The sequence below is a fragment of the Mchenga conophoros genome, linkage group LG20 (genome assembly GCF_057382185.1).
Source record: "Mchenga conophoros isolate Kocher_MC1m ecotype Shallow Benthic linkage group LG20, M_conophoros_male_GT1.1, whole genome shotgun sequence".
Taxonomy (NCBI): domain Eukaryota; kingdom Metazoa; phylum Chordata; class Actinopteri; order Cichliformes; family Cichlidae; genus Mchenga; species Mchenga conophoros.
In genome coordinates, this window is record NC_140545.1 from 7,933,986 (window position 1) to 7,960,308 (window position 26,323).

General features: G+C 37.9%; 1 protein-coding gene across 1 annotated transcript; it reads left to right on the forward strand.

Moving 5' to 3' along the window:
- Positions 1 to 1,082: 1,082 nt before the first annotated feature.
- LOC146550326 (uncharacterized) lies at positions 1,083 to 25,571 on the forward strand. Its single transcript, XM_085260686.1, has 15 exons — positions 1,083 to 1,283; positions 5,347 to 5,451; positions 7,043 to 7,147; positions 7,745 to 7,849; positions 9,827 to 9,931; positions 10,529 to 10,633; positions 15,980 to 16,063; positions 16,753 to 16,769; positions 18,633 to 19,232; positions 19,364 to 20,095; positions 20,319 to 22,113; positions 23,077 to 23,253; positions 23,918 to 24,094; positions 24,361 to 24,407; positions 24,613 to 25,571. Exons 1-15 carry the CDS (start codon positions 1,246 to 1,248, stop codon positions 25,134 to 25,136), a joined length of 4,716 nt encoding a protein of 1,571 aa, XP_085116812.1. The 5' UTR covers positions 1,083 to 1,245; the 3' UTR covers positions 25,137 to 25,571.
- The last annotated feature ends 752 nt before the right edge of the window (positions 25,572 to 26,323 follow it).

Here is a 26,323-nt window from a genome sequence, read left to right on the forward strand (position 1 = left end):
AGAAGACTTTGCTGAGGACTGATAAGAACATGCCAAAAGTTGCCTTTTGGCAAGACAGAAAGCAGCGCTGTAAACAGAAATCAGGGTAGCACTTTCTATTATAGCTGCTAATAATATGGTACTTGAGGTAATTAAGTGGAAAAGGAAGAGTAATAATTTGGGATTAGAAAATTAATTACCAAAAGTAATAATCAATAAAAGGGCAACTTATTTAATACAGAAATCTGTATGTGTTTTACGTTACTTCTCAAATTTGCTTTTATTCCAAAACACAGTGTCAAAAAAACCCAATGCTGGATTCAGTAATATGAGTTCGTGTATTAACTTCTGTGGATCACAGTCTTTATGAAGATTGCATGCTGACCCAATATTACAATTTAAATAGACACAATGATTTTTTTCTGTTGGTCCCATTATATTGTGTCTTAAATTCTGCATTTTTATTCTTGGAAATTATATGACAAAAATACTCTTTCAGCATAAAGAGCTGAATATGCTAAGAGCTTAAAACGATAACAATATATCTAAAATGTAAATAGCAGTTGGCACAGAAAATATAAGAATATAAGACTAAGAGAATGGTACTAGACTAGAGGCTCTGAGGTTGTACCTGGACACAGGAGTCAGTGCTGGTGTTGATATCTATTCAGCAGCTACGGATGAAAAATACAAATGTCAGTGGCATTGAGGAACAATCAGACTTGGGCACTACTGGAGTCTGTATGTAATATAATGTAATGGAAATCCTTCCAAGATAATATGTTATTAAGATATTTCTGCTTAAGTTATCCGTCCTCAATTCACTTAGAACACGACATTGTAGACAAATCTTAATGATAATAGTCTTTATTTTGTGGCAGTTGGAATGTCAAGGTCACTACAGTTGTTTCTGTTATAAATTAACCAGGAAGTGTTGTAATGGACTTTGATCAGGTTCTTAATTCGTCTAAGTCACATGCACTGAAGACATTCTAGTTTTTCATTTTGTCATAAGACCATTTTTTAAGTCAGGTTAAAACCAGACTTAATTCAGCGCTTGAAATTTGTTTAGAAAGAAGACTGTTCCAAAGGGATACTATGGATCAAGACCGCTTTCAAGCCAAGTGTGACTGAAAGAGTGGCAGCTTTTGTGTTCATATAAACTTCTGCATGGATTTGGAAACAATTTAATTTAAAGTAGCACCACAATTAGTTAAAAACAGATGCAGGACCACCGGAAAGCAGAAAACTGTGTTTTAAACAAACATGTCTGAGGAACAAGATATGTCCACATCGACTGCCAAGTGAGTTAAAATCTTTTGATCTCAGTGGTATTATGCAAACTAAACTTAAATATTTTGCTAAATATTAATGTACTTGATGTTTCACACTTGAATGTGTAGATTAATATACAGATGTTGATGCAATTTGTATTTTATGTCACTGTCTGTCACTGGACTTCTTTTCTCTATGCTAACAGATCTGCTAATCAGAGGTTTGAAAATGGTAAAGCTTTGAAAAGTAAAGAAAATTATAATTTTATACAAAAGTTGTGAAACAAACATTAAAATCATTATGTAGCTTTGTAAAACATGTGTTGTTTGAGACTCAAAGACCATGTCCAAGAGAAAGCACTAGAGTTCCGATAAGGTTCCTGGTTTGAACATTTTGGTTCTCTGGGGTTTCCTTAATAATTTCTATGTTTTCTTGTGGCTTTGTGGGTTTTCTCTAGGTACTCTGGTTTTTCCCTTGGTCCAAAGGCAAGCTTGTTAGGTTAAATTGTGACTCAGAATTGCATGTCGATGTAAATGTATGTAGGGCAGGGTATTGTCACTGATTTCTCTAACTAAATCAATTCTGATTTTTAAGGTACAACACGATTCGATCCCCAGTCTGATTCAATTCAATTTTGACTCAGACAGTCATAAATATTATAATTGTGATCATTTATCACTACATATCCACATTTTTACATCTCTATATAAAAACAAAGCTGACACTTGTGCAGATGCCTTTTTGTCAAAGTAACTGAGGATAAAACACAAAAAAAACATGAAGGAGACTTTCCTGTCCTGGCTTGGAAGCAAAACAGGAAAAGTAAGAGGGGATTCATGAGAATGTATTTCAAATGCGCAGTGTAGTTTTGATCATCTTTCGCTGCTGATTCAGTAAATTAGAGAGTGATGAAACCTACAGCTTACAGGACCTGATGGGATGTCTGCATAGATACTGTCAGGTGAACCAGCCAAGCTTTGTTTACACCATTTTCTGGAATTACCTTTTTGGTGGTTGTTGAAATTGTTTTGTGAACTTTAAGCAAAGATTCTGGCGTTTTTGGCAAAATACATTTGTATTTACACATCGATTCAGGATTTAATAATATCGCAATATTCAAACTAAAATTGATTTGAATACATTTTTTAAACCCACCCCTACATGTATGGTTGTCCTTCTGTCTGTGATGAACAATCAGCCTGTCCAGGGTGTAAGCTTTTGTTTTTGTTACAGATGACTAGCTGAAATGAGAATTAAATCACTGTAGAAGTACATCCATGCTGAAAGGGTTTCACTCATCATGCATTGCTTTAAAGCTGAAACAACTGCATTATGCTGCTAACACTACTTTGGGTGTTTGCAAGCATCTGGACAGACAGCATGTTAATGCAAAGTTAGCCATGTTAAAGCTGAGTGAATGCCGACCTCAGCCCAGCACCTAGCCTTCAACAGTCTGTTACAGTTTTTTAATGCGATGAGTTGTCTAACAAATTAAGTAATTATACTGTATTACCTAAAAAAAAAATCTGTGTAAAATGATACATAATTGTTTGGAGTAACAACCTCAAAACAGAACAAAGAGGTAAAATATCTCCAACACAAACACTTGACCGCACAGCATCCAATTAAGACCTCATAGTACTATATCAGCCACCACTACTTGTGGTTCATCATCTATCAAAGACAAAGTGAGAAATACTGAGAAACCAAGGAAACTTCATATAGAGGAAAGTAGAATGTTGTCAATCACAAGTAAATCCTGACCCAAAGAATGTCTGACTTTATCATCTGGAAAGAATGGGGACTGTAATTAACTAAATAAACATAATATTAGGTTCAGTTGATTTAGGAGCAGTTACTGATTTATCAACAAATAATATAGGAAGGAATAACATATTAGTGTTATTGTAAGGTGACCTTGAGGGTCTGAAAGGCGCCTATAAATAAAATGTATTATTATATTCAAAGGAGCTTGCAAAGAAAAGCGTCTGGACTTCTTTAAGTTGCTTGAAGACGTTTCACCTCTCATCCGAGAAGCTTCTTCAGTTCTAAGGTCAAACGACTACAAGAAGACAGCTCTTTGGAGGACAGGACCAACTTCACACCCGATCAGATCTGCACACTGTTAGACCTCTGCCTCACCACTACATATTTCAAGTACAACGAAGGCTTTTACAGACAAAAACATGGCTGTGCCATGGGCTCCCCCGTGTCACCTATTGTAGCCAACCTTTACATGGAGGAAGTGGAAAGGAAGGCTCTTGGCTCTTTCAAAGGAAGAGTACCCAGCCACTGGTACAGATATGTGGACGACACCTGGGTCAAAATCAAGACACAAGAAGTGGAATCCTTCACTGCGCACATTAACGCTGTGGATAAAAACATCAAGTTCACCAGGGAAGACACAAAGGACAACTGTCTGCCTTTCCTGGACTGCGCTGTGCACATTGAAGAGAACGGCAACCTCAACATCGAAGTTTACCGGAAGCCCACACACACGGACCAGTACCTCCTCTTTGACTCCCATCACCCTTTGGAACACAAACTTGGAGTAATTAGGACCCTACACCACCGGGCAGAACATGTTCCCTCTAAGCCTGAAGGGAAAAAGAAGGAACACACACATGTAAAGGAAGCACTCAAAACGTGCGGCTATCCTAAATGGGCGTTCTTAAAGTCAGCAAAGAGGCACAGAAAAGAAGACCAGACACCAGCGAGGGAGGATAAGAAGGACAGACGCAACAACATTGTCATCCCCTATGTAGCCGGTGTATCCGAAAAACTCAGGAGAGTTTTCTCCAAGCATGACATCCCGGTGTATTTCAGACCCAGCAACACGCTCAGACAGAAACTGGTTCACCCGAAAGACAAAACGCCAAAACACAAACTTAACAATGTGGTGTATGCTGTACAGTGCAGCGAGGAATGCCCAGACCTCTACATTGGAGAGACCAAACAGCCACTTCACAAGCGCATGGCACAACACAGAAGAGCCACCTCCACAGGACAAGATTCAGCAGTCCATCTGCATCTTAAGGATAAAGGACACTCTTTCGAGGATGCCAATGTTCACATTTTGGACAGAGAGGACAGATGGTTTGAAAGAGGAGTGAAAGAAGCCATCTATGTCCACTGTGAGCGACCATCTTTGAACAGAGGCGGGGGTTTACGACACCAACTCTCTGCCATCTATAATCCAGTTTTGAGATCCCTTCCCAGACGCCTTAACGTCCACTCACATCCTGGGCTATCTGACCTCAGGAATTCGCATGATAAGGTGGGGCCAGGTTTCACAATGAACACACCCGAAACTCTGGCTGATTGGGACCCACGCCCAGTTTCCCACCTTGGCTCAGGCGATTAGAGGATCATCAGGGGGTCATTTTGTCCCTCTGTGGGGGGTTACTCCCACTAGGTTTATATCTGGGACTCTCCACCATTTGACCTTAGAACTGAAGAAGCTTCTCGGATGAGAGGTGAAACGTCTTCAAGTAACTTAAAGAAGTCCAGACGCTTTTCTTTGCAAGCTCCTTTGACTACGATGACCTGGATGACTGAGAACCTTCACAGACGTATTATTATATTATTATTGTTATTATTATGAGTTCACAGAAGGGTAAGGTTGTTTTTCCACAGGATTCTATATAACCACATTTTTTTCTTTTTGCAACTAGAGGTGTTACCATAATTTTTAGTTTTCATATTGGTTTTTAGTAGAACCAATATCCACATTTTATATATGGTGGATTCCTGTGGTGGATTCCTATGGCAGGCCCTTTTACAATATAAAATATTTGTTACTTAAATCTGGTGAACCAGGACCACAATTTCCCATGGAAACCTGAGCCTTTGTAGATTATTCATGTAGGTTTGATTATTTCTCATAGTTGTGTCTGATAGTAGTGCAAACTGAAGGCTGGTGCAAACGTTTTACTATTTTCTCTTGAAATACACAATGATATTACAGCCACATGGGTAGCTGGTTAGCATTCGAACTTGGTTAGATATCTCAGATATTTCAGGTTAAAAAAAAAACCCTCACATATTGCACCTTAAAGTTTTGTTCTAATGAAAGTTTGTGATGTGTTAAAGCGCACCTGAGAACCAAAGACCAGATTCCTCTGCAAAAAATAATGTTTCCATGAAAAGTGACACGTCCAAGGAGGAACCTCCAAGCTTTGACAATGGAGTACAGAGGTAAGGCATGAAATGCTCTTTCTCAACAGCCTGTCACTGTCAGTTCATATGGAGTATTTAGGATTGTAGCTTTTTGGGAGATAATGTAAAACTGAATAATGATGTCCAGAAACGGTGTTGCTCAGGTTAAATGTTGAGCATTGTGGTCATTGCCTAAGCATTTTAAAATCAGAAGGAGCAAGTAAGATCTGGATCTTACTAGGAAGACAAGGAACCATCCACATTCATGTAGCAGTGACTTCTGTCACAAGTAGGGATGGGAATTGATAAGATCTTCACGATTCCAATTCCATTTTCGATTCTGTTTAACAACTCGATTCCTTATTGATTCCCCAATCGATTCTTATTTTTAAGAAAGGAGAACAGACAGGTGTTAGCTTAGAACTTTGTTTTATATCTTCTCTTTGAACAAGATAGAAATTTGGGAGTAAGGTGGCCTTACAAACCCAACAGTGAGATTTTAAGAGTTCCATAGCTTACGGCTCTTCGATGGGGTGTCACGGGGTCCCCAGAGAAAAAAAATTGTAAATGTAAAATATTAATAAAATAAATATTCTTCTGTAGCAATAACAAAGTATAACATAAATTATTCTGTAGCAATTACACAAGAATATCCAGTAATGTCCCTGCCTACAATTAAACACATTCACTTACCGAAAATCGGGGGCATCTGCTGTGGCAAATAGATGCAAGCCTTTTACCACAAACTTAGTCACTGCTCGGTGACATTCGTCTATCGTGGCCTTTTCTTGTTTGTTTGTTTGTTTGTTTTGTTTTTGCTTTGTTTTATTATTTGCTTCGAGCCCTGTGTACAGGAGCTGCATGCAAAAAGATCTTTTGTTAAAAGGGTTGGCGTAATAAGCAAATGCTTCAGCCAATACCTTTTGATTAGCCTTGTCTCATGCTTTCTTGCTTTGTGGTAGATCTTTGTTCTGTCTTCACTGAGATATTTGAATGCTAATCAATAAAATAAAATAAAATCAATCAAAGGAGATGCTACCGGTAGACTGCAACGAGAACTGCCAGACTCTTTCTCTCTCATCATGGTCACCTAAATGCAGCGCACAGTAATGGCAGATTTGTTATAAGGCAGATCGCGCTAACATAATATGCACTGTTAGTTGATTATTTACCTGCCGTATTAACAGGAGAGGACAGATGGTTTGAAAGAGGCATGAATTAAAAGGGAAAAAAACCCCATTCCCAACAGCACATTGCTGTTAAAGTATGTATATTGATATTTTAGATTTTAGCTTTCTGGATAAGCATAATACTGTTGTCAGCACAAATTAAGTGTAGCTGAATAGAAACATCTGTAAATGTGTTGCTAACCTGTGATTCTATGACAACAGTGAGCATTCTCAAAGCTGCACTCTGTAGTCTTGAGGAGTTGTTTCTGAAGAAGAACATGGAGAACAGGATAGGTGTATAAAGTGTGTATGTGTGTGTATGTGTGAGGTTTTAATGCCATATAATTATTAACCTAGAAATTTAATAAGGAAATGTTGCTCGAAAGAATAAAAACAAAAAATCTCACACATTGCACTTTTAAACATTGTGCAATGAAGACATTTTCTAAACTATGTTAAAGACCACTTGAGGGCCGAAGACCAGTGTCTCCTGCAGAGAGTTATGTTTCCATGAAAAGTGACATGTCCAAAGGGGAGCCACTAAACTTCAGTGATGAAGTGCCAAGGTAAGATATTTTGGAAATAATTTTAATGACTTTTTTTCACCAGTACATCATGTAATATTATTATCAGCACAAAGCAAGTGTAGTTTAAATGTTATGTGTGGATCTTTGTAGCTAAGCTGTGAGTCTGTGGAAGCACAGATACAGCAGTCTCTCTGTGTAGTCAGCAGGAGTTACCCAATTTACTGTGTAGTGAAAGAAAGGAGAGAACGTGAATCATGTTCATAAGCGGCTATTACATCAAATTGTATCAGTTATCCAGAAGATTGTCATTCAGTGTTGATTGTTTTTCTGCAATAAGGGTATCTGGACATGTAATGTGTTGAAGGTAGAGTGGACACTACATCAGTTATAAGTCAGGTTTTGAACTGAACAGTGATCTTAATGGGACAGAGGTAGCTGATTAGCATGGTGAGTTCAGTATTGCGTTCAGCAAAGCATAGTAAGTATAATTCTGTGACATAACATTAAAATTGTTACTGCTGGTCGTCAGATTCTGTTGAGAATTGAAATGACTTTTTGAATCAGTTAAACAGAAAATCTCACACATTGCACTTTTAAGCGTTATCTAATGAAGACATTTTCTAAATTGTGTTAAAGACCACGTGAGGGCCGAAGACCAGTGTCTCCTGCAGAGAGTTATGTTTCCATGAAAAGTGACATGTCCAAAGGGGAGCCACTAAACTTCAGTGATGAAGTGCCGAGGTAAGATATTGTGGGTGTTGGGGGAGCAGCTAGTTCTCTCCCATCATGCCTTGGGACATGTGCTGCTGTTAGATGTTCTTGTTTTTTGTTTATGGTTACGTTACTTTTAACTGTTATCTTGAATGTTGTGTTTATACTGTGATTCAAAGTCACTGACAGTTATCGTCTTATAGAAAGAATGCAGTACCATAAGTGAGTTTGTTATGCTGTTATTGACCCTTGAAACACATGATAGCACAAGCAAGTAGTTAATAAAAAGCTCCCCCTACCAGCTTGGGGTTAAGCAGCAAGTTTCAACTTTTTATAGAGCTTCTCTGCCAAAATTTCTTTGCATGTCACAATATTTTGGTACACCAGTACATTATGTAATATTATTATCAGCACAAAGAAAGTGTAGTTTAAATGTGGTCTGTGGATCTTTGTAGCTTAGCTGTGAGTCTGTGGAAGCACAGATACAGCAGACTAGTGATGTGTCGGTTGCGAACAAAACGGCTCTTAGAGCCGGGTCTTTTTGACGTGAAGGATGCTCCTTATCACGAACCGTGGGGTTTTCTTTTTCTTTCTCTCACCCTCTCTCTCGCACTTTTCCCCCCCTTCACTCCGCACATGATCCTTGTGCTTGGCTGGGAAGAGGGGGGAGGGGCGGTAGTTACACTCGCAGTAGCACAGGAACAGAGTGGGAGAGAGAGAGAGAGAAAGAGAGCCAGGGACAACAACGTCACATTAGAAAGGTATAGTAATCATCCACAACTATTTTCAGTTGCAGATGATAAAGGATTCAGAAAGTTTAATCATGCAGGCCCATATGACAGAGAATGTGCACCTTCTTTTTGTTTTCATATTTTAATTTATATTTAATTGTGTTGTGGTTTGCAGTGTTTTGTGTTGTTTCACTTTAAATTTGTTTAAAAGGAAAAAGTTGAAAATTTAAATAGTTAAAAGTTGAAATGTGAATAGTTGTTTTTTATATTATATGATTTATTTATTACATTTTATGTGGAGTGAATAAATAAAAGTATATTTACGGTGGCCCCTAGAGACAAAGCACATACAAACTTCAAAACACGTAAAAACTCCAAAACATGTACAAAACACAACAGAAGTGCTCCAGGATGCTAGGTGCAGTGTTGAGTTTTTGTTACCTAGTGGCTACACAAGCCAGCAAGTATCAACGACCAGATTTGGTGTGTGGTAGTAACAGGTAAATGAAGATTTTTTTTAAATTATTTGAATATATATGAGTGCTTGTGTATAAATACACAAACAATACACATATGCTTTCAATTGTGTAATTTAAGTGATCTAGGTAGCTCTGTTTTGGAAGTTCAGTTAACACTAGAAATGTGTTTTGGAGTTTGTACGTGCTTTGTCTCTAGTGGCCACTGCATATATTTATATATAAACATATATAAATAAAATCACTTTTTTTTAAAATTAGTGATTCCTTTTGTGCATAATTTTATATTGTTGTTAATAATAAATTAATTAAAGCAACAAAACAACCTGAAGAGACGGCTCTTTTTAGTGAGCCGAACCGAAAGAGCCGGTTCTCTAAAAAGAGCCGGAAATCCCATCACTAATGCTGAGGCCTGATCATAAGATCAAATTGTGTCAGTTGTCATGAGGACTGTCATTCAGTGTTAATTATTTTTCTGCTATAGGAGTATCTGGACATGGAAGATGTTGAGGGTAGTGTGAACACTACATCAGTTATCATTCAGGTCTTGAAATGAATAGTGATATTAATGGGGCTGGGGCAACTGGTTAGCATGCTCAGCATGCTAACCAGTTGCATGCTGAGTTAACCAGCATCATGTTCAGCAAAAAACAGTAAATATAATTCTGTGACCTAACATTAAAATTGTTGCAGCTGGTTGTAATGAATCAGTTAAATCGTCGAATCAGTTAAACAGAAAATCTCACACATTGCACTTTTAAACACTGTCTAATGAAGACATTTTCTAAATTGTGTTAAAGATCACATAAGGGCCGAAGACCAGTGTCTCCTGCAGAGAGTTATGTTTCCATGAAAAGTGACATGTCCAAAGGGGAGCCGCTAAACTTCAGTGATGAAGTGCTGAGGTAAGATATTTGGGAAATAATTTTAATGACTTTTTTTCACCAGTACATCATGTAATATTATTATCAGCACAAAGCAAGTGTAGTTTAAATGTTATGTGTGGATCTTTGTAGCTAAGCTGTGAGTCTGTGGAAGCACAGATACAGCAGTCTCTCTGTGTAGTCAGCAGGAGTTACCCAATTTACTGTGTAGTGAAAGAAAGGAGAGAACGTGAATCATGTTCATAAGCGGCTATTACATCAAATTGCATCAGTTATCCAGAAGATTGTCATTCAGTGTTGATTGTTTTTCTGCAATAAGGGTATCTGGACATGTAATGTGTTGAAGGTAGAGTGGACACTACATCAGTTATAAGTCAGGTTTTGAACTGAACAGTGATCTTAATGGGACAGAGGTAGCTGGTTAGCATGGTGAGTTCAGTATTGCGTTCAGCAAAGCATAGTAAGTATAATTCTGTGACATAACATTAAAATTGTTACTGCTGGTCGTCAGATTCTGTTGAGAATTGAAATGACTTTTTGAATCAGTTAAACAGAAAATCTCACACATTGCACTTTTAAGCGTTATCTAATGAAGACATTTTCTAAACTGTGTTAAAGACCACGTGAGGGCCGAAGACCAGTGTCTCCTGCAGAGAGTTATGTTTCCATGAAAAGTGACATGTCCAAAGGGGAGCCACTAAACTTCAGTGATGAAGTGTCGAGGTAAGATATTTTGGAAGTAATTTTAATGACATTTTTTCGTTAGTAAATCATGTAATATTATTATCAGCACATTGCTGTTAATTGATATATCTTTACATATTTTGGATTGTAGCTCATGGAATAGGCATCAAAGCAGGCTGCCAGCATAAAATAAGTGTAGCTGAATAGGATGGGAATGTGGATAAATGACAAATGTGTTGCTTACCTGTTTCTATGACAACAGTGATCAGTGATATAGCATTCTCAAAGCTGCACTGTGTCTGCAGGATTAGTTCCTGAAGAAGAACATAGAGAATAGGATCGATGTTTGAAAGCTTATTAGTGTGTATGTGTGTGTGTGTGTGTGTGTGGAAATTGAGCCTTTGTAGAATATTTAACAAATGATCATGCAGGTCTGATGATTTTTATGCTCTAGCTGTGTCTGGTAATAAGGGATGGGAATTGAATTTAACAATTCCGATTCTATTATCGATATCACTTATCGATTCGAGAACTTGTTGATTCCTTTATCGATTCTCATTAGGTCCACTTTGAGAGTAACTACCCTCTCTAAGCAGCATATCAAAGACATTACATTCATGCAGTAATGTGCTTAACACATTTACTAAACCAGCAAATAAGTGGAAGGTGTATGCTACAACTACCCTAATCTTACATTAATAGAAAATGTCGTTTGGAAGAATTAAAACAAAAAATCTTACATATTTCACTTTTAAGCTGTGTCTAATTAAATTATTGCTTGGTCTGTCTTGAAGTTCACTTGAGCTGCAAAGACCAGAGCCTCCTGCAAAGAGTTATGTTTCCATGAAACGTGACATGTCCAAAGGGGAACCTCCTATTTCCTGCTCTTGCTCTTGATGAAGGCGGTCGCACTTTTCTCCTCTCCTCCTCTCCCTTAGCTTCCCTGCTTAGCCTCTTATGCCCTTGTCTAGTCTTGTGTTTTTTGTATTACTTTCCCCTGGAACATTCTCTCACAGTCCGTTCTCTAAAATTATGGATTGGATCAACTGGTCCCTAAATGCAATTGACACCCCTTTCTCAGGATGCTGGACTTGGGGTGAAACCCTGCATGCATGGGAAGGAGCTTTCTTGTCTTTATGTCAGTGGCTTCTATCTCGTCCTTTGGCCAACTTATTATACCAGCTGGGTACCTGATCACGGGCAGGGCATAGGTGTTGATGGCCCGGATCTTGTTCTTACCGTTCAGCTGACTCTTCAGGACTTTCCTGACCCTCTGCAGGTACTTGGTGGTTGCAGCTTTCCTAGCGGCCTCTTCATGTTTCCCATTCGCCTGTGGGATCCCCGGGTACTTGTAACTGTCCTCTATGTCTGCAGTGTTGCCTTCTGGTAGTTCGATCCCCTCAGTTCTGACTACCTTCCCTCTCTTTTGTTATCATCCAATTACACTTCTCTACTCCGAATGACATCCCAATGTCATTGCTGTATATCCTGGCAGTGTGCATCAGTGAATTGATGTCTCATTGATTGATGTCTGCTGCTAATCTGACTGCCTGAGAGACTCCTGCTGACGCATATGACAAAACAGGGACACTGAGTTTTCCGCGCTAACCTGTTATTTCCCAGACATCAGCCAACTAACTGGGAGATATGCTCATTTGGGGAGCTTGTTCTAAGAAGGCAACACCAGAACATACCTCTGCTGTAGTAGGTGAGACAAAAGGAGGACAGACTTAGACCAGTTGCATATCACTCTGAAATTTGGCTATTAATTTAAAAAGCCATAGTTCCTTATTAAAGGGTGATAGCGGCTACTGCTTAAATGGTGAAAGAGGTACAAATCATACTTTTGTACTTAGATTATCAATACTTAATCCAGAAATACCTGGAAGAGATGAACAAATAAACTATCCTCATTAGTGATTTGACCCATAATACATTTAATAAAATGTATCTTGGTATGTATTGGTATATCTGCTTGGTGTATACATAATTTCCCTAGGGATGAATAAAGTATGCTGATTCAGATTATTATAAATGTAGTTTATAAAATTAATAGTTTCTTACACAAGTAACTTAGACACTAAACTTCAACACCTCTATTGATCATATATGGAGATGATGTCCACAGCATCCAGATGACCAGGTTTCATGTGCCACAGGAGAACCCTTCTTAAATAAGCTGCTTTTAGTTTTATAGTAAAGATGTTGAGGTGCTGCCTGACTTAGTGATTAGACTTAGGACCATCTTAGTATTAGCCTTGACTGATAAGGCGGAGGTGAAAAAGGAATAAAGTTCCTCTATCCAGTAAGAAACTGCTTGTTATTAGGTTGGTGCTGGCACTGTGGGTAGTAGAGGTAATAATCTGTGACCCAAGGTGTGTGTGTTTTTGTGTGTCTGTGTGTGTTGCAATGTGGTTTAGATTAGTTCGACTTCCTTTATTTTCTATAAATATCTGATATATATAGATGGATTGGAATTCCATTATCAATATCACTTCGATTCTCACTGAGTTAGGAAAGAAAATATAGCACAAATGGGTTTTTACAATCAACAGGACCTGGAGGAGTTTTATGTTACTTGGGACATTTAAGACAGAAGACACTGTCCTGTAAGCTCCTCCTCCTCCTCCTCCTCGTAGTTCACTAAATTGAACTACATAAAAACTGTTTCTGTACTGTGATGGGCTCTGAAACTCTTTAAATAAACGATTCATCTGCAGGTGATCAGTTAGCATTTTTTTCAAGAACTTTTGAGATAAACGGTTGGAGATTTTAAGTAACATTTTAACTACTGCCAGCTTGAAGGCCTATGGTATGTAGCAGATTAATATGTTAATCATATTTAAGATTGAAGCATTAATTAATGGTTGTAATTCTTTGAGAAATCTGGTAGGGATTGCTTCCGAAAGGCATGTTGATGGTTTGGAGAAGGTAATTATTAAAGTTAATTCAGAAAGCTCAATTGGAGAAAAAGTCTACATAAACAGCAATGGTATTGAAAGTAACAGTACATATTGTTATGTCTTTGAGATGGTTACAAGTATTTTTTTCTCTAACACTGTGCTTGACAGTTGGTATGATGTGTTCAGGTTGATGTGTTGTTTGGTTTTCTTCAAATGTGGTGTTACCCATCTACATTTGTCAGTTCAAAGGACATGGTCCTAGAAGTCTCGGTGTTCTGTTTGCAAAGAAGAGTTTTTCTCTTTCAGCCCTTCATAACAAACCATATCATTCACTCAAAATGTACTTTCGTGAACTTTAAGATTTAAAATGCTAATTGAGGCCTATAGAGTCTGAGTTTATTGCAGTTTTTCTGACCACTGCAGATCATGGCTGATACCTTTCCATCTTGGCATTGTATTAACAAACACCTGAATACTCCAGACCAGCAAACTGCAAAAATCTTTGCTTTTATAGAGGTGGTCACACTTCCTGATGATAGGATAATCAGGTGTAGTTGTGTAGCAGCACCTGGCTGTTATTTACTCTCTTGCTTGTCATGAAAGCAGTAAAGATTGTACTTAGTTTACAACTCTGTATTATCTATTTAATTGTAATATTTTCAGCACTTTCTTCAACACAATTTCTTTTCTTAAACAATTATGCACTGTCATTTATTCATCATCATCATCATGTCATTTATAACAGAGTTCAAGCATTGAGCTTGTCAGGCTCAATCTGAAAATTTTAAAAAATGTAACTATAGGTAGATAATAGGTAAGGTAGTATAGTGACATTTACCTTTATTTGTAGTTTATTCTTCAAGAGATTTGGGTAATAATTTCTTTGGTGCCTATATCAAAAGTTATTTTTATGGCATTATAGGGTAGAAAGCAAATTGGAGGATGTGCGTTAATACTTGAATTTCATAGTTCAACAATTTTTTTGAGAAATTGTTTTCTACTTTAATTATTAAATCCCAGTTCTTTGTATTCTTGAACGGCCAAGAAAGACACAGGGCTCAAAGTGGTCAAACTCAAAAAATTATCTTTAATTTTACATATCCCGGGATATGGAGACTAAGTGTCGCGTTTTGAGTTTTAGTTTATTTTGATGTTTATTGTTTATTTTTTAGTTCATTAGGTTATCTAAGCTCATTTGTTTATTTAGATTACCCTTGTGTCTTCTACCCCTGTGTTTTAGTCTCCTTTTGCCCTTTATGTGTTTCATGCTGCGTGTCTTATGTTGTCAAGGTTACATTGTCTTGTCTGTCTCATGTTTCCTGTTTTATTTTGAAGGTCTGTGTCCTATGTCAGTGTAGTCAGCTTTGCTTCCTTTGTCTCGTTATGTCAGACCAGTGCCAGCTGTTTCCCCATGTGTTTCCACTTCCCCTAATCACCCTTGTGTGTATTTAGTCTGTGTGTTTCTGTTCATTCCTTGTCAGGTCGTCTGTTGTTCCACGTCATGTTTCCAGGATTTTCCATGTTTAGGTTTTTTGCAATGTTTAAGGTTTTGTTCTTTACCTTTTTGTGTTTAACATTTAGTTTTCCCAGTTTAGTTCTAGTTAGGTTCTTTCTTGTGTGCATCTGCCTTTTTTTTTTTTTTTTTACCTTTTCATCAGCCATATTAAACGGCTCGCTTTTTGTTGATACACAAGTTTTGGTCCAAGTTCCTACGTGTCTGCATTTTGGGTCCGCTCTTCACAATACATACAGTCTGCCTGTGCCAGACTGTGACACTAAGCACACACAGAAACGCCTGCTCAAATCAGCTAGTCTCAAGCAGTAACAGGAAGCCAGGTTATTTATCTACTTGCTCTCTACGTCACACCACACTTTAAGTTTCAATTAGACACCCTACTTAGTTTCATTTTCTGGTTCTATGCTCTGCAAAAGCATGCAGTTTCCTGTCAGCCTGCGACCTAGTTTTACACTGAAGTCTGGGCCTCTCATAAAACAATCTAATCAGCATTAAGATTATATATTTATTCCTTAACAATACTTATCTTAATACACTGACACTAAAAGTTTGTTAGTAATTTAACTTGAAATTGTGCTAAATTCATAGACTCACCCAGTTAAGATATTTACCAAAATGTTACATTCAAAGTCCTCCTTAATGAACAACGATGTTCTAATATTTGTATAATTAGTTGTAAGTATTGATTTTAAAATGTGTTTGTATTTTATTCAACAGATTGTCATGCTGGTTTGATCATTTCTATTATGTAGCTGTGTCCGCTAGTGGTACAAACTGAAGGCTGGCTTGAATGCCATAGTGATTCACTTTTGCCTCTTGAAATACAGATTGACATTAGGGAAACATGGGCACCTGGTTAGCATGCTAACTTGAGTAGATATACGTTTCATGTTCTGAACAAAAGAATCTCACACATTGCACCATATTGTTTAGTCTGATGGAAGTATTTTGTGATCTGTGTTAAAGCAAACAAAAACCAGACTCTTCTGCCACAAAAAGCACAGAAAGAAACAGCGGTAACCCTCCAGACTCCAAGAATACAGCACCAAGGTAAGATTTTTATGAAATAATTTTACAGTTTCTGTTCTATCACCAATAACACCCAATTTAAAATCCCACTGATGTTAGTAAATATATTAAAAAAATCACAATTACACCCTTGGAATAGTGTTTTCTGACAGTTCAATGTCTGGTTATAAAAGTACAATATTTATGGTTTTAGCTTTTTGGAAGTGTTTAGGGAAGGAGGTTCTCACCCAAGATTTGACGTTATGGGGCCCATCTGTTTGATGTGGTGCAGTTGTCCTATTCCCTAAGAAAAATTTAATGTTCAAATTAACATACTATTGAATTTATAGACTGATCATTTCTTTACTTTTAGGCAAACTTACAAAATCAGTGAGGGTTCAAACAAAGTGTTCCCTTACTTTAGAATAGAGGATACTGGACAGTAATCTACATAAAACTTCAGAGGTAAATAAAAGATGAGATATTTACAAATGTTTAGCATTTAACTTAACCTTAAATCTGAACAGCAATATTATAAGTTTGATTTAATTGTAAAAGAATAAAAGGAAATGGAGATAATATGAGAAAATGCCAAAGTGAAGCGTCAGTGATACACTTAACCAGAATGAAGATAATGATATCACAGTTTATTTATCCTGCTGTGCTGACAAATAAAATATTAATTAAAAATGTCTTCTCTCTTGATGCTCAACCACATGATGTGACCACAGCAGTGCTACCAAAAGAGGTGGGTAGTAACTAATTACATTTACCCCTTTACATTCACTTGAGTAACTTTTTTGGAAAAGAATACTCTTAGGAGTAAAAAAAAAAGGGGGAAAAAAGGAGTAGTTTTACTACACTGTACTTTGAGTAATATTATTATGGAGTATTGTTACTCTTACTTGAGAAAATGTCTGGCTGCTTTACTCAGTGTGTATATATACATATGTATATATGTAAATGTATATGTATATGTATGTATAAATTCCCCGCTCGCCCCTGTAGGCGGTTTATCCTTCAAGCTCGGGTCCTCTACCAGAGGCCTGGGAGCTTGAGGGTCCTGCGCAGTATCCTAGCTGTTCCCAGGACTGCGCTCTTCTGGACAGAGATCTCCGATGTTGTTCCCGGGATCTGCTGGAGCCACTCGCCTAGCTTGGGAGTCACTGCACCTAGTGCTCCGATTACCACTGGGACCACCGTTACCTTCACCCTCCATATCTTCTCGAGCTCTTCTCTGAGCCCTTGGTATTTCTCGAGCTTCTCGTGTTCCTTCTTCCTGATGTTTCTGTCATTCGGAACTGCTACATCGATCACTACAGCTGTCTTCTCATGTTTGTCTACCACCACTATGTCCGGTTGGTAGGCCACCACCATTTTGTCCGTCTGTATCTGGAAGTCCCACAGGATCTTAGCTCGGTCATTCTCCACCACCCTTGGGGGCATCTCCCATTTTGACCTCGGGACTTCCAGGTTATACTCGGCACAGATGTTCCTGTACACTATACCGGCCACTTGGTTATGGCGTTCCATGTATGCCTTTGCTGCTAGCATCTTGCACCCTGCTGTTATGTGCTGGATTGTCTCTGGGGCATCTTTACACAGCCTGCACCTGGGGTCTTGCCTGTCTTTCAGTCCAGCTTTGTCCAGCCACTGGTAGGATTTCTAGATATCAGCCACCTTCACTATTTGCCGGTGGTACATACCGTGCAGGGGCCTGTCCTTCCATGATGGTTCCTCGTCTTCCTCCTCTTTCTTGGGTTTCTGCTGCCTGAGGTATTCACTGAGCACGCTGTCAGTTGGGGCCATCTTCGTGATGTATTCGTGGATGTTTGTTGTCTCATCCTGGACTGTGGTGCTGACACTCACCAGTCCCCGGCCCCCTTCCTTCCGCTTAGCGTACAGCCTCAGGGTGCTGGACTTGGGGTGAAACCCTCCATGCATGGTAAGGAGCTTTCTTGTCTTTATGTCAGTGGCTTCTATCTCCTCCTTTGGCCAGCCTATTACCCCAGCAGGGTACCTGATCACGGGCAGGGCGTAGGTGTTGATGGCCCGGATCTTGTTCTTACCGTTCAGCTGACTCCTCAGGACTTTCCTGACCCTCTGCAGGTACTTGGTGGTTGCAGCTTTCCTAGTGGCCTCTTCATGTTTCCCATTCGCCTGCGGGATCCCCAGGTACTTGTAACTGTCCTCTATGTCTGCAATGTTGCCTTCTGGTAGTTCGATCCCCTCAGTTCTGACTACCTTCCCTCCCTTTGTTACCATCCGACTAAACTTCTCCAGTAGCTGGATAGCGTAGTGGTTAGACTACACGCCTTTGGAGCAGAGAATCGCAAGTTCGATTCCTGCTAGGGGGGTCTGTATCCACTAAGGGTTTTAAGGCCACACCCCCTATGCTAAGCGAGGCGAGAAGTGGGCTACTGGAACAAGAAGGTATCTCGGGCTACAAGTTTCTTTCTTCCAAGAAGGTGTTACATCAAAGAATGACATGCAGTTGTATTGTTTTTTTTTGTTTTTTACAGCAGTCATATTGCTACTATTAGTAAATTGCTGTAATTGGTGAATACTATGTTGTTTATATGATTTTTTTTGCTCTATCTTTTTGCTTTAGAGAAAGATGCTGTAAAAATGAAGCAAATTTTGAAGAAGTCATTAAATGAAAAGTATAAAGAACAGATTAAGGAAGAAATCGACACAGAACTCTGTGTACAAAAGGAAGAAAAAAAAGTGCCACCCGACTACAAAGATATGTTTAACGTGCGAACAGTGCTAACAACAGGAATAGCTGGTGTTGGTAAAACATTTCAATCAAGGATGTTCATGCTTAACTGGGCAAAAGAGAAGACCAACAGAAACATAGACTTTATAGTTTCATTCCAGTTCAGTGAGCTGAATGAAAGAGACCAAGTTCAGAGTATGGAAGAACTGCTGAATGATTACTTCAGTGATATTAAACAACAAGGAGATCTCTCCTACGACAAGTTTAAAATACTTTTTATTCTGGATGGCATGGAAGAATGTACATTTCCTCTGAATTTCAAAAACAACAAGATACTGACTGACATGAAGGCACAGGCCACAATGGATGAACTGCTAACAAACCTAATCAAAGGGACTCTGCTTCCTTCTGCTCATCTCTGGATCATCTCTCGACCCTCAGGAGTTGATAAGATTCCATCTGATTATATCCAGAAAGTTACAAAATGTCAAGGTACTGAACAAAATTAAGCTTTAATAACAGCACACTGGTTTGTTTACTTAAACAGACTTAAAAAAAGATACTTTTAATAACGATTAACATCATTCATGGTACATATCTTTTATTTTGTTCTGTCTTTTCAGAGACCTCAAAGAGATGGACAAAACTGGTGACACATCTGCGCGTCAGACTTCCTAAAGAAAACCCTCTGACTGAAAACAAAAATCATCCTAACCAGAACACCACAGAACACATCATGAGAGAAGACAGCACTGCAGAGGGCACTGATGAACAGAAAAAGAAACAGACTGTGGTGAAAGTGAAGACAACATCTGATATCTTTAAAGACACGAATGGGAAAAAAATCAGAACTGTGCTGACTGTTGGAGAGGCTGATGTTGGAAAATCTTTCCACGTACAGAAATTCATAAAACAGTGGGCGGAAAAGAAAAACCTTTCATTTTTCACTTGGGTTGCAGACAAAACAAAAGCTTTTTTTGGTAAAGGTGAAGAAAATGAACTAGGAATATTTCCACTTGAAGTCTCTGAACTTAATAAGATGAAAGATAAAAATAGCTTAGTGGGTCTTCTCAACCATGGCATCAAAGAAACCAAAGACTTTGTAATCACTGAGTTTTCAAACTTCCCAGTTTGTTTTGTCTTGGATGGACTTGACAAATTTCAGCTTCCACTTGACTTTGACACAAACACCACCTTGTCTGATATCAGTGAGCCAGCCTCAGTGGATGTGCTGTTGACCAACCTCATTAAAGGGAACCTGCTTCCTTCGGCTCTAGTGTGGATAACGTCCCGACCTTCAGCTTTTAAACAGCTGAATGTTGAAAAATGTGTTGATAGGGTGACAGAAATACGAGGTAAGATTATCATGCAATTAGATATCATTGTGCATCTTTGTAGAACATATGTCAGACAAAAAAAGAGTCAAAATACTAAAAAAAAAAAAAAAACTTTCAGAAAAGACAAATGTAGTAAATATTATAACTAATATGACTAATAACAAATTTTTTATTGCTGAAAACAAGACAAATGTGCACAATGTATACTTGTGTAATTTCTGTTTCTAATGTTTTCTTACAGAGAAGCCTGATATCACAAGCCAACGCAAACTCAAGTCTCAACTAAAGGAGCAGTTTACTCGTGTGTCTGAGGGCATCGACAGGCAAAAAACCTCTGCTGTCCTGAATGAGATCTACACAGAGCTCTACATCATAGAGGGACAGAGTGGAGAAGTCAATGAGCAGCAAGAGACCAGACAGGTTCAAAATGCAAAGTTCAAACCAGTTAAACAAGAAACAGCAATTAAATATAATGAGATCTTCACATCTGGTGAAAATAAACATATAAAAACTGTGATGACAATTGGAGTGGCAGGCATAGGAAAAACTATCGCATCAATGAAGTACATGCTGGACTGGGCTGAGGGTAACGCAGTTCAAAACATTTATTTCATGTTTCCACTTCCTTTCCGAGAGCTTAATTTGAGAAGAGAGGAACAACTCAGCTTTGAAAACCTTCTTCATCAGTTCTTTCCAGCTATGAAAACCTCAGAAATATCTGACTATAACAAGTATGAAATTCTGGTTGTTCTGGATGGCTTTGATGAATGCCACCTTGATCTTGACTTCAGTGAAAGTAATAAATGCATCAATGTGAGAGAGCCAACATCAGTCAATATTCTGCTGACCAACCTCATCCAAGGAAATCTGCTTCCTGAAGCTCAGATCTGGATCACCTCCCGACCTGCAGCGTCGAACCGTATTCCTGCTGATAAAGTTGACCGGGTCACAGAGGTGCGAGGATTCAATGATGAGCAAAAAGAAGAGTACTTCAGGAAGAGGTTTAATGTGGATCTGGCTGAAAAAATCCTCACCCATGTGAAGAAATCAAGGAGCCTTTATATCATGTGTCACATACCAGTTTTCTGTTGGATCACTGCAAAGGTCCTGGAGGAATATGTGACCACAAACCAAGATGATGAAATGCCCAAGACTCTAACTGACATGTACACATACTTTCTTTTGATTGAGTGCAGACAGGCTAATAGAAAGTATAATGAAGATAAGACAAGTGAAAGCTGTGAGATAGATAAATGCTGGAATGAAAGAAACAAGGAAACCATTATATCTTTGGGCAAACTAGCTTTTGAAGAGCTTGTTAAAAGAAACTTTCTCTTTACTGAAGAAAACCTGACAGAGTGTGGTACTGACATCACAAAAGCTGCTGTTTTTTCTGGGATATTGACTCAGATCGAGAGAGAAGGTCCTTCAATGTACCCACAGAAACTGTTTTGCTTTGTCCATTTGAGCATTCAGGAGTTCATGGCAGCTTTCTATGTGTTTTACGTCTTTAACAACAAAAGTGAAAATCTGCTTACCCCACCTCCTTCAGTGGTTTCAGATTTGCCTGCATCTGACTTCTACAAGAAGGCAGTGGACAAAGCTTTAGATAGTAAACATGGAGACTGGGATATGTTTCTCCGCTTTCTGCTCGGCCTCTCACTGGAGACCAATCAGAATCATCTGAAAGAGCTGCTGATAGACAACAAAAAAAATAACAAGGAGACCAACATGGAGACAGCTGAGTACATCAAAAAGAAGATCAATGAAGACATCAGTGATGCAGATAAAAACCTCAATCTTTTTTACTGTTTGAATGAGCTTAATGATCACTCTCTTGTTAAAGACATCAAAGAGCAACTGCGATCAGGAAAACAGAATTTTGAAGATTACTCTGCTGGTCAGTGGTCTGCTCTGACGTTTGTGCTGTTGACGTCAGATGAGAAACTTGATGTGTTTGATCTGAAAAAGTATCGGAAATCAGAGCAAGTTCTTCTGGGAATGTTGCCAGTGGTCAAAGTCTCAAAAACTACCTTGTAAGTACTTTTGAATAATTACTTTTGTAATTCAGTGTACACAAAGTTTAACTATCTAAACGGGTTTCACAGAGACGTAGAACTCCAGTGAGTTTAGTGGGAGATTCAGTCAATTCAGTGTCATTTATCGAGTTTAAATTTCAAACTTTCTGCTTTAATCCAGAGGGTTTAAGAACAACTTGGCATTCACTATTCAGTAGTTACAGATAACTTTGTGGAAAGTCACCTATTTTCAGAAACTTAAAAGTATAGCTCATTATTATTATTATTATTATTATTATTATTATTATTATTATTATTATTATTATGTGATTGCTGATGTAAGTCACAGGATGAATTCGGAAGTTTGCAGCCAAACACCAGAAAACTGATCAGACGGTGTTCCAGAGTCCTGACATGCTAGATTTTTTTAAGGCAAAGAAATGGGATATTCTTCAGTGTCAACTTATCTAAACCTGGTTTTTCATTAAATATTAAACTGAATACAGAAAGGCTCACAGACAAAAAGCAACTGAAGGTGGCTGCAGTAAAGGCCTGACAGAGCATCTTAGGGGAGGAAATGCAGCATCTGGTGACGCCCATGGGCTCTACACTTAAAGCTATGACTAACAAATGATTTCCATCCAAATATTACAAATAATTCTTTATTTAAAGGATTATTTATTTGGATTTAAAATTATGTACTTTTGTGATATTAATTCAAAGCTTCTGAAAATGGCAAACTATATTTAAAAGTGTCTGTAATTTCTAAAGTAAATGCAAATTTTTTGTTGATCTCCTTGAATCTTTTTAATTGTTCTATTTAAAATCTAATGTGGTGGTGCACAGAATCAGAGCTATAAAAATTATGTCCCTGTCCAACAAATAATTTATATAACTGTATACACTGGTCTTTTAGTTACTTGAACATACTAGTGCAAAGTAACAGTTCATAGCACTTTGCTGTATGTCTCATTTTCACAGGCTGACTTGGTGTGAGCTCTCTGAAAATGCCTGCAGTGGTCTGACATCCTCAGTCCTAAGCTCTGCATTCTCAAACCTTTTGGAGTTGAACTTTAGCCATAATGATTTGCTTGATGTGGGTGTGAAGCATCTTGCAGAAGGCCTGAAGAGTTCACACTGCAAACTGGAGATTCTGAAGTAAGTGTGCATAAATCAGACTGCCAAAGAGGTTTTTGTTGTCTTTTCTTGTTAGAAAGTTAAAAGGTTTCCACATGGTACAAAGTATAACAGACTGTTAGGTTGCTGAGACGCTAGACTGTTTTTAGCCACATATGAATTTTATTAGAGACAGATATTTTTTACACTTTAGTCAAAGTTTGCAGAAAAGCTGTACCTCAACAACATGATTGCTTTCCATTACCATTATATCCTAAGCCCAAACTAAAGGGGGATGAAAGCAAATAACATGTTTCTTCAAACAGTCATCTAATCCTAACTGCCTCTTCCTGCCTCTGACTTTTAACAGCCAATTGTTTGCATTATCTTGGGCAGGTCTGGGGTTTCTGAATATAGAAACCAATTAAATGGTCTACCTACCCTCATACTTTATGTAAATAGGACATGAAATTTCTCTGAAAATTTTGTCAAGTTTACCCAAGCAGGAAAAACATTCACAGCATTCAAATGTCTTATGTAAATACATTCACTGCAGCAAACTTGATGTTAAAGAGAAGGTGATATGATCATCTTATTAAAGACATTAATGTGTCATGTGTTTATTGAATCGTTTTTTGATTGTTTCAAACCTTTATCAAAAAGTCAGAAAGACCATCAAAATAATTTATCTCTGTGTGTTCTGCAGATTGTCTGGTTGTCAGGTAACACAGACAGGCTGCTCTTTCTTGGCCTCATCTCTCATATCCAATGCAGCCTCCCTCCTGAAACATCTGGATCTGAGTTATAATCACCCAGGAGACCTTGGGACCAGACAACTCACTGATATACAGGAAGATCCCAATATGAAGCTGAAGACACTGCTGTAAGTTATAAATATAATTGTCTATATAGTATATATAAATAAAAGGCTTTTATTTCTAATAATATGGAAGGATCTTTTTCTGAGCCTACATCAACTTTAAAGAAAAATTATAATAGAACCTGAAGTAAAAAGTCAATGTTTCATTTATAACATAAATTAAATTTGAAGTCATATTTTTTCCACTCTGTTTGAAAATTATTGCTGCACTACTTCCTCACAATACCTTACTATACCTAATACAATATATAAAATAAAATCTTGTACAGTTTGGACCATGGTGGAGAGCATCGGTTAAAGCCGGGGATGAAGAAGTGTAAGTTGGTCTCTGATCTTCAGCGTTTTGTCATGTAGTAACCAAATTAAAGCTCCAGTTGCTCATTTTTGAAATCAAAATCACCAATTATAATTAGCTATACCTGCTAATGTTGTTTTGATTTGTTGCTTTGCTTGTATTTTTTTATGTATTTATATTTTTTGGTCATGCCAAAGATATCAAATTCTTGCGTTGTCTTTCTCAGATGGTGTAGAACTGAAGTTTGACGAAACTACCGCGAGCAAAAGGCTTGTCCTAGAAGGAGACAGAAAAGTAAAAACTGTAAAGAAGGTAGAGGAGAAACCTACACGACCTGAAAATGAGGACAGGTTCAAGAGGTCTCAGGTGTTTTGTGTCGAGGGACTGAAAGGTCTCTGCTACTGGGAAGTGGAATGGAGTGGGACAGTCTGCATTGCTGCAGCATACAAAAGAGTGGGTAGAAATTGGGACAGTAGTGGTGGCCTTGGATGCAATGAGATGTCCTGGGCTCTGTCCTGCTCTAAGACTAAATGCACTGCCTTGCATGGGAAGACATCAACACAGCTGGAATTACCTTCCAGTAAAAAAATAGCAGTGCTCTTGGATTGTGAAGGTGGAATTCTGAGTTATTACAGTGTTTCATCAGAAAAGCTGAGCCTCATACACACCTTCCATGCAAAATTCACAGAGCCGCTCTTCCCAGCGTTCTGGTTTAAAACAGGCTCTGTGACCTTATGTGAGATAAACTAAATCACTGTGGTTGAAACAGGTTTGATAAACTGATCACCACAGATGTTCTTCGTATTTCATTTAATTAATATTTCAGTTCCTTAACATGAAAAATTACTTTGCTGTTTTTCCCTTTTAGATGTGACTTGTTTATAAATGATGATAAAGAAAAAAAGAACAATGTAAAAAGAAAACTAAGCTTTTGTAATATCATAAAGTTACATTTGCACAACATCCAGAGGTCCTTAAAACGCACTAACCCATGGCAGTTGTAGATCTGCTATGATACAGGCAGCTCTGTTTGTCAAGAGAAGGGACAGTCGCTGATTTCACTCATTTCTTTCTAAAACTTGTTTGTGTTTCCTTGTTTAATCACTTATATTTTTCTAAGTGTAAGATATCCTGATAACGATGATGAATATTACGAGTTTCAAGTTTGTTTGTTTTTTATTCAGTTCTGCCTTGTTCATGTTTTCATTACTTTAATTTTATATTTTATAAATGACAATAAAGCAGAACATGTACAAGAAAGAATACATAACTGTATCCCTGTCAAATAATACTTACATTTCCTCTTGAACATTGACATTTTTCTTTGTTTTTTGTTTTCACTTTCTAATGAAAAGATAGCTAACATTTAAATTAACAGTGAGGTAAAATGGATGGATCGTTTTATTGTCAGTATCATCAGCAGTGAAGACTGATGGTCATATATAACTGTACATACAGAAACCTGACTTTTTGATATACATAGATATAAAAGGTCAGACTGCTTGAGAAATTGATAAAAAAATAATTTTGTTTTACCAAGTTTGAAAGAGAGAGAGAGAGAAAAAGATAAGGAAAGCGAGAGGCTTCACTAGTAAAAATTTATGGAGAGTTGCTCCCAAAGTCAAATAAATGTATGCCAAAAAATATCAAAATGTCACACCTCACAGACTTTGATTTGTTAAGGACAAATTACTCACATTTGACTTTGGCTCACATCACAGGATTAGGTTTTTATCAGGTGTGTTTCTTAACTGATACATCTGGAAACTTGAACACAAAAACACTTCTGAATGTCACCCGATGAGTATTGTGGTTGGACTGTATCTACTGCCTTAGTCTTTATCTTCCTAATTATGTGTCAGTTGATCGCTTGTCCAGGTGGTATGTTCCTACATCCACGTCTGTCTTTGTCTCTGTCCAAATTTCTTTTTTCATTC